This window comes from Bidens hawaiensis, unplaced genomic scaffold (assembly GCF_021521415.1).
Source record: "Bidens hawaiensis isolate Kalapana, Puna unplaced genomic scaffold, B.hawaiensis_p1.1 tig00419544_1, whole genome shotgun sequence".
Taxonomy (NCBI): Eukaryota; Viridiplantae; Streptophyta; class Magnoliopsida; order Asterales; family Asteraceae; genus Bidens; species Bidens hawaiensis.
The window spans coordinates 125947-134985 of NW_027504896.1; the positions used below are offsets into that span (position 1 = coordinate 125947).

Sequence of the window (9039 nt, forward strand, 5' to 3'; positions counted from 1 at the left end):
GATTATGTGCACACACGAAAACACCAAAACTCTGCGTAAAATCAAAGAAGAAATAATAAAAGCAAAAACTAAACTAAACTCAACTAGACTAAACTAACACTTTGCGCGTTGATTCCCCGGAAACAACGCCATTTTGATGTAGATGTCGTGATCTAATAAAAACAAGTATTTTAAAAGCTTAAATACCTATAACTAGTATGGGTAAGTAAGGTCGTATCCTCATAGAATCAAAGGAAAGTGCAAGTAAAACTCATGACTTAAATTAATTATTAGGCAGACAAACGATGTCAAGCAGTTTAGAAAGATTTATTGAAAACGCACGCTTACTTTTAAAGTTTGTAAACAATTATAAGAAAAGAGTGATTCACTTCAGGTTCAGGTTATGTGATAATAAACTAATCACGGATTCAGTTAAGTTAATTGCGCAGTAATTACTAGAACTAGTAGTTTGGTTGTGCTAATAACGAAACCCAATCCGAATTGTTGACACAACTGAACGTGATCTACCCAATTACCGGTTTTATATTATGAAGATCAATTGATAATCAATGACTAGCGGTTCCTAAATGTTGATGAACACAACCGAGTAGTTGATGCACGATTTGATAACCAAAAACATAAACTGTTTAAACAATCAATTGATAAGGTAAAACAAGATCAAATAACAAACTCAATCAAGTTCTTAATCATTAAAACAAAATATTTCGATGATGGTCAGTTTACATAAAACCCTAGCCTGAAGTGAACACAATGGTTTTAGCCTGACATCGGCATCACGAAGAATTCGCTTATCTGATGAAAGGATAGAAGCATGCGATGATTGGACAAATCGAGGGCTCCGGGATGATGCAAAATCATCCTCGGGTTCTCCAACGGTTGGTAGACTGAAGGATAACTCAAATAGGGGCTGAAAACTGATTTTATGTTTTTAACTTCTTCGCATAGCCCGAAGTTCTTCAACACTGATCCTTCGCGTAGCGCGAATGACAAATTAGTCGAGCTTCAATCTGGCTTCTTCGCGCAGCGCGAAGAAGCATTACTCCAACCTTCGCTTCGCGGCTTCATGGCAGGGATTTTTGGCTCTTTTTTGGTTTTTTGCATTTGGATTCGTGCCTACCAATTCCGCTCTTCTAAATTATCATTCAAAGCTCGTAAATTACTCCAATAAGAAACCTTAGCGTCCAACGACCTGAAGCACATAAACACGCTTGAAGTACCAATGTTCACACGACAATTAAACTAAAACGAAACAATTAATACACTAATATACAAGAATATACCCGACCATAACCGACAGTGATAGTTGGGCTATTCGGCGCGAAAATAGAGACCTCACCTACATGCATTACACCGAAATGCATACGCTGCCCCATCTCGACATGAACTATTTTGTAAGGACAACAGGTGATGGTGTTGGTGAAAAGGGGTTTGAGGGTTGGTTCAAGAGATTCGTACATAAAGAAGCGAAGGATGATTTCCCTAATTTCAGGCTCAATATGGGAAGGACCTACAAACATCCTACAGAGATTGATCCAACAATGGGGAAGAAAAGGAAGGCTTGGAGGTATGCAATACCAAAGGACGGCCGAGAAGTCTATCATGGAGAACCTTTTATACCTAACACGCTTTTAGACTTTATTTGTTGGGATTTTGATGGTGAGACAGGTGAAGCAGTTATCCACTGCAAGTAGATGCATCCAATCCATCTCTTTGACGAGCATGAGTTGATGGGGTTCGACAAATCATACATCATGAAGTTGTACAAGTCTCCCTCTGCACACGCTTGAAGATCCAGATCGGCCAAACACCAATCGAATAGTTGAGAAGTTCAACAAGTCCGTTCGTAGCGTTGTTGATAATCAACTAATCGATCATCCCAACAACTTTGAGTACAAGACTGATTAGAGATGGAAACTGCAAAAAAGACTAAAGGGAGATTGTAGGGCCTGATTATGTTATTTAGTCTTTTGTATTCTTTCGTTTTGTTATTAGTTGTAATTATGCTTTCGTTTCTTAGTTTATGTATGTTTGGGCCCAAGAACGTAAACAAGCCCTTTGGGCCTTATGAAAATAAAGTACAATGCATGAGACTTGCATTATAAATAGTGTAGGCTTCTCATTCCCACATAACCTTTTGACAAATACCAACTCTCTCTCTCTCTCTCTCTCAACCCTGTCTTCTTTCACTTTCTTAAGTAGAAAATAATCAAACACAACATAAGATCGGAGATCTTGGTTAGTTGCTGGTGATTTCCACTAACCGACAACCGAGATTGATTCAAGAACAAGTTGTAAGATCCGGTTTAAGAGACCTACAACCCTAATCGAATTTCAGCAAGTGCACCCTCGACGTCTGCAAACTCATCCACTTTGCCTGCCTCTGTTAAGTTTGGACATTAAGTTTAAAGATATTTCGGTTCCTCTAGATTATAACACATTCAACCAACCAAACACCTGATCTAAAGCTTTTGTCAAGATATATTATTATTTCCATAAAGACTTCTTCCTTTACAATGAATGCTTATGTGATTGTACTCTTACATGTTGAACTTTTTTCATAACTCCAAGCCAAAATTGTTTACAAAACCTTGATTCACAATCATAGACTTTGGCCAAACATCCCTTCAATTCAATTTCCAAAGAGAAACTTGATAAAAAGGTATTTATGCAATAATACACATAAATTTTATATAAAAATAAAAAATGAAATAGATTACTACATTAACTAGACAATTAAAACTAGTGCATAACTACAAATCGCCACGCTACATTATTAAAAAATCTACCTACGATGACTACAACCTTTTTTTCTCAACACAACAAATGCAACCCTTACTTGTTTATAGACGCTTGAATTTCTTCTAAGCTTTTTCCTTTTGTCTCCGGCACTAGTTTTGCTACAAAGATAATTGTAAGAACAGAAAATCCCGAAAACAACCAAAATGTACCTACATTAAAACAAAACAAATCAGTCTCATTTAGATCAAGAATATAAAACAAGATTAACTAGTAAACCAAAGGATTGATAAGTAAGTACCAGCAGGACTCCAGTTAATAAGAAAATTAAAACTATATGAAACCACCCACGCGCCAAACCAGTTCACTAGCACGGCTACACTTCCTGCAGCACCTTTTATGTGCAATGGGAATATCTGTCAACCACAAGGAACATGCTAACCAGACTGTTGTGATGTTAAAGCTTATAAAAGGGCATGGTGTGGCTAACTAGTTAACCACCAAACCATGGTTACCTCAGACATGATTAACCAAGGCACAGCTCCCATCCCAATTGAAAACGATGCTATGAATATTAGAACACCCGAAACCGCAAGAAGTGGGACCCATTCAAGGAAAACAGCTTGACTCTTGAAGAAAAATGAAGTTCCAGCAAGAAAACAGCCAAGAAATGTCCCTGATGAAGATACCTTAATAAAAGGTGAGCAAAAATAGTTAGTTTATATGCACGAAAAATGCGTTATGTGTTGACTTTTCGAAAGTCAAGGGACGTACCAGAAGGAGAGCCCTTCTTCCTGACTTGTCCATTAATACCACACTGAGCATCGTTACAGGAATCTGTATTTAAAAATGACAGTGTTAACGAGACATAAATGGATTGAATGTAAATTGGTTTGAATCTGACAAACCTGAATTAAGGCATAAGCAACAGTTCCGGCTTTACCTGATGCAAGTCCTGAGTGTGACAGTTTTGAGTTAATTAACTAACAATCTATGCATAAAAGTTATAAAACCTGAATTTGTAAAAAGAAGGCGTACCGGCAGTCTGAAAGGTTTCACTTGCATAGAATCCAATTCCATTGATTCCTCCAGATTGTTGGCATACCATTAATCCAACAGCAATCTAAAACACTTTCACGTCAGTTTTAAAATTTTAAAATAAGAGAAGAATAATGTTTGCTTACAATAACGGCTTTGATATATTTGGCGTCTATTAGATCCGACATTCTAACTTTAGGAAGACTTTGAAGAGTAAATATAGTCTCCTATACAACATAAAACAATTAGCCACTTCAAAAGCAGAAAAAACATTGTAAAAGCATAACAAGTTAACAACAGAAGTAAGTAGCATACATGTATCTCATCAGCTTCAGCAAATATGTTTGCTTTCGCACCACGAAGCTTGCGCAAAGAATCTTGGAATTCTTCCTCACGTCCAACCTTAGCCTGAAACAAAAGCATGAATATATTGTTATTATGTTTTACGCGATAATTCATTAAAACATCCGTAAGTCTTTTGAAGTTTCTAGAATGTACCAGCCATCGAGGGGACTCGGGAATGAACAGCAGGCCAATAAGCAGAAGAATGCAGGGGACGAGTCCTGCGGATTAATAAACATTAAGTTTTTTCACTTATCATAGAAACATTGTTTGATTTTTTCATATTGCACATACCGGTTAATGCTAATGTTCTCCATGACACAACAGTTCCCAACAAGAATGATATAGACGAACCGGTAACAATCATGAGCTGCATGAATTAACATAGACATGATATCTTTTTTATGTTGGAACCTATATGTATTTGTCAAATATAAGCATACTTGCAATTTATATAATTTAAGCATCCAGTCATGAATCTAAACTGATTGAGAGCGGTGAGCCCTCCGCGTAGATTTTTTGGTGCTATTTCAGAAATATATATTGGAACCTATTTATAAATTCCAATATAAACATTCTTGCAAATTGTAGACAGATAATCATCAAGTGTGATACAGTATTGGCCATTTACCACAAAAGAGAAAATCCCTATGCCAAATCCAGTGGAGAACCGACCCGTATCAAGTAAAATAGATCCCTAAATAAAACATTATATCACCGAAAGTTAAGTTTTAAACATGGCAAAACAAAAAATATGTGGAACTGTTGTTATGCCATAAAATAGCAATAGTTTGTAATTTACCATTGAGGAAAAGATTGCAAACCATCCTGCCATACAGAAAACAGCTGATAATGCCATGGCCTGTTTTCCAATAATAAAATATAAGCAGAATCTTGCAGGTATTTTTTGTACATAGAAGCACATGCTTATGAAGTACAGTCAGAAATTAAAAAGGCTGTTTCTGTCTTTAATTCTTTATTATACATGCATGCTTATGAATGATGGCTATACACTCATGACTCATCCACATGCTTAATAATTTAAGGCCATTGTCAATTGTTGAAAAGCCTTAATATAATAAAATTAGTATTTCTTTAACTTTGCTGCCATTTAACAACAAATAAAATATAACCTCCCTAAACACATGTGTCAAAGAATTAGGCTATTCTAGTTTAGGAATAATATATTTGCCGGTCACACAAGTTTTAATATTACATTAAAAAGATCTTGTACGTTAAATTATGAAAATGCTAAAAAAATTTGGAAAGACAAATCTAACAATAAATAAAATATAAACTCCGTAAACACATGTGCCAAAGAATTAGGCTATACTAGTATTTTTAAATAAAGTTTAGCTAGGAATAATATATTTGCCGGTCACACAAGTTTTAATATTACATTAAAGGTCTTGTTAAATTATGAAAATGCTAAAAGAAGATTTTGGAAAGACAAAAACATCCTTTATATGATTTTTTAACATGTTATAGGAAGCAACAACTCTAAATATCATATTTGAGCATGTTTATTTTGTTTGTTGGAATTGATATTAATAAAATAAATTAACATATTCATACTTATATGACCTAAAAAGCACATGTGTATATATTTACAGTCCAAAACTAGAAAATTGATTAAAATTTATATTTTTTTGTCCAGCATGATATGTATTATAGACTTGTATCGTACAATATAACTACTGTACGATTCGTGTTATATAGTACCATACAATTATTTACCGCAAAACAAGACAAAAAAACGAGACAACATATCCGGCTCATATTTTAGATCCTTGTCCCACCATACTACCCTTTTCTATATTTTTTTCTTATTGAAAAAAGGTTACAAACTACAAAAAATTAACATATCTCATACCCCTTTACGACCAATTGTGTCTGCAATTCTACCGCTCATTATTGCACCCATCATGGCACCAATAGTTACTATTGAGCCAAATAGAGAATACTGCAAAAACCAATATTACATTCATCACAACCTAACCAATCACAAAACACTAAAAACAACAAAGAACACACACACACATACATACATATATATATATATACACATATATATATATATATATATATGATAAAACCAACCTCAGCAACAGATAAGTTCAAATCAATGCTGATATCAGTTTGAACAGGAGCTGAATATCCCACCTGCAAAACACTTACCAAATTCAACCACAACCCCCGAACTCCCGAAGTACCACCGTAACGCGAGCAACCAGTTAGGGACAGCCACCTCACTTTTAACCAAATCCATAAAATAAAAAAAAATAAAAAAAAAAAAAACACTACCCAAATTAGTAGTGGCACATATGAATAAGTATTCTACTTCCTTTCTTTCATTTTTTAAATTAAAACTAAAATTATATATTTAAAACACAAACATAATCCAATTTGCAAAAAGTAATATATATTTATTTTTGGAAATAGTACAAAAATAAACACGTTCAACGTTCGAAAATCACCATAGACCATCAGCTTGTACAACAAACCAAATGGTGTACCCGAGTACCCGAATTAACAAAATAAATAAACAGTTTAACTTACACAAGATCCGAACTCCAACGAGCCACAAACCGCAACAGCAGTGCTTACAAGAACCATGGAAATCGAATAATTCTGTTCGACTTCTTCTTTACACTCATCATCATCAACTTTTTTCAAGTCATCATCAAGGAGCGGGTCGATCAAATCTTCGAGGCCCTTGTTATCGCCTTTCTCGATATCCCTGTGCTCCGTAATGGCCATAGCTTAAAGAAAACAACACAGACGAACGAATGAGACGTTGGTTTGAGTCGAGTTCGCCCCAATAGGGGAACGTGTTATTATTTGTGGGATATTAAGATGCAATAATGATTAGATAATTAGAGATAGATGATATTATAAGATATAATGAATGTATTTATAGAGGGTGCATGAAGAAGATGAAGACTCCATGTGGGATGAAGCTGTATCTGACGTGGATTTACGTGTACGCCCGCATCTGGCCAGTTACGATGATGTTGACCTTTGTCACTTGAATGTTTGGATTTTCTTGGCGTCAGCTTTTCTCGACCTCTCCATTACTTTTTAAATAAATAAATATATTATATTTAGAAAGTTAAAATATCTTTTTACATGGAGACAACAATTCTTTCGACGTGAGTAGCTTGAGCTTAGATTGATAAAAAGTTTGAGCAAAGTCTAAGGCTTAAATAAAACTGTGTTATGCTATTAATCATAGCTCGAGCGTTGTATGGGAAGTTGTTTAGACTCGTCCAGCCTTAACAATCATTTTGTATTTTCTTATTAGAGAATATTATAGAATATGGTTAAGTTATTCTATAAATTGGGACAAACATAAGAAAGGTGAGAAGGATTTGTAAACACATAAAAAATTAATAAAAAAATCATAACTCAAAGTTTAATATATAAACAAAAAAATGTAAAAAGGTAAAAATGTTTCCACTGTCTTCCTCGTTCAAAAAAACAAAAAGACATAATGTGAGTGAAAAGATTATTGTTTTTTTTTCTTATTGTGTTTTGTGTTTATTTTCGTCATTGATTGTGTCTTTTTTCTTAATTTTGTGTCTTTTTTTCTTGATATTGTTATATTACTCAACATTATGTCGTATTTTATTCGGCATTGTGTTATATTTTGGAATCTATTGTGTCTTTTTTTTGTTTATCATTGTGTTGTTTGTTCATTTTCGGCACTGTGTCTTTTTTCTTGGCATTGCGTATTTCGTCGTTTTTTTTGGAACAAGAATGACGGGAGAAACATTTTGGTTTTTTAATTTTTTTCGTTTTTTATTTATATATTGGGTTATGATTTTTTTAATTATTATTTTTTTTGAATTCTTTTAAGGTTTTTGTATGGTTACAAATCTTTCTCACACTTCTCATTTTTGTCTCCCTTTTTATTTTAACTGTACCCTTATAGAATATATTATTAGATTTTGATCATTATACGGTTAGCATAATTTGAAGATTGTATGAAATTGTATTTGATTATTTTTCCTTGTATTTTTAAATGTATTTGTACTTATATATATAGTTGATTAATAATATATAATACCTTATTTGGGTCTTCATTATTTTAAATTTTTAAGTTTACTTATTTTGGACTTTTATGTATTAAATTAACACATCACAGTGGAGCTCAGGCCAAACTTTTGCTTATTTAAAGTGCTAAACGAGTTCAAGCCGAGTATAGCCTCATTTAAGGTTTTTCTCAAAATATAAAATAATAAAAAAAACTATATAAATTAGTTAATAAAAAGTAAATGATCCGAGCCCGAGCTTGAAAAAAATCGCAAGTAGAGCTCGAAACAAGTTGAGTTCGTGTCGAGCTTAGGCTCGTTTAAGGTTTTTCTTAAAATAATATATATATATATAAATATATATATATATATTTTAAGAAAAAACCTTAAACGAGCCTAAGCTCGACACGAACTCAACTTGTTTCGAGCTCTACTTGCGTATATATATATATAAACTAATTAATAAGTAATAAACGAGCCGAGTTTAAGCTTTGAAATAAAAGTTTGAAAAAAGCCGAACACGAGCCTTCGTAAGTCAAAACCCATCGACCTTGGGCTCAACTAAGCTTTTTGACATCCATATTCAAAACCATAATGATAATTTACTTGTGCTTAATCTTTTGAATGTAATACATAAAATAATTATGCAGCCGACCTTCTCTCTACTTAAAGTACTAGCTTGTTATCCACTATATATAAACTAGAGTGGCGTTCGCATGATTCGGCTAAGAACATACATCCCAATAATCATGTAACATGCTAGGTTTATTTTTAAAATTGAAAAAAACTATAACAATATTATAATCAAATTAAATAGAATAAAATGTTTCCTTTTGTGCTGTAACATAATCAAATTAAATAGAATAAAATGTTTCCTTTTGTGGTGTAA

At 33.5% G+C, this 9039-nt stretch overlaps 1 protein-coding gene across 1 annotated transcript; it reads right to left on the minus strand.

Annotated features, from left to right (window-relative positions):
* Window positions 1-2811: 2811 nt before the first annotated feature.
* LOC143609317 (sugar transporter ERD6-like 16) lies at window positions 2812-6884 on the minus strand. The gene is made up of 16 exons (XM_077084099.1): window positions 6676-6884; window positions 6217-6279; window positions 5990-6079; window positions 4919-4978; window positions 4748-4813; window positions 4601-4666; window positions 4411-4486; window positions 4273-4337; window positions 4090-4182; window positions 3921-4001; window positions 3775-3859; window positions 3645-3691; window positions 3511-3573; window positions 3252-3425; window positions 3038-3152; window positions 2812-2948 (listed from the first exon to the last, which is right to left on the minus strand). Exons 1-16 carry the CDS (start codon window positions 6874-6876, stop codon window positions 2833-2835), a joined length of 1461 nt encoding a protein of 486 aa, XP_076940214.1. The 5' UTR covers window positions 6877-6884; the 3' UTR covers window positions 2812-2832.
* Window positions 6885-9039: the final 2155 nt, after the last annotated feature.

Bases quoted from the DNA above. Each gene is read 5' to 3' on its own strand.
- LOC143609317 (XM_077084099.1), bottom strand. From the start codon at position 6,876: ATGGCCATTACGGAGCACAGGGATATCGAGAAAGGCGATAACAAGGGC. The intron at 3,574-3,644 runs GTTTGTCAGATT...TTTTAAATACAG, and splicing joins TTGCTTATGCCTTAATTCAG to ATTCCTGTAACGATGCTCAG. The intron at 3,153-3,251 runs GTAACCATGGTT...TGTGGTTGACAG, and splicing joins CTTGGTTAATCATGTCTGAG to ATATTCCCATTGCACATAAA.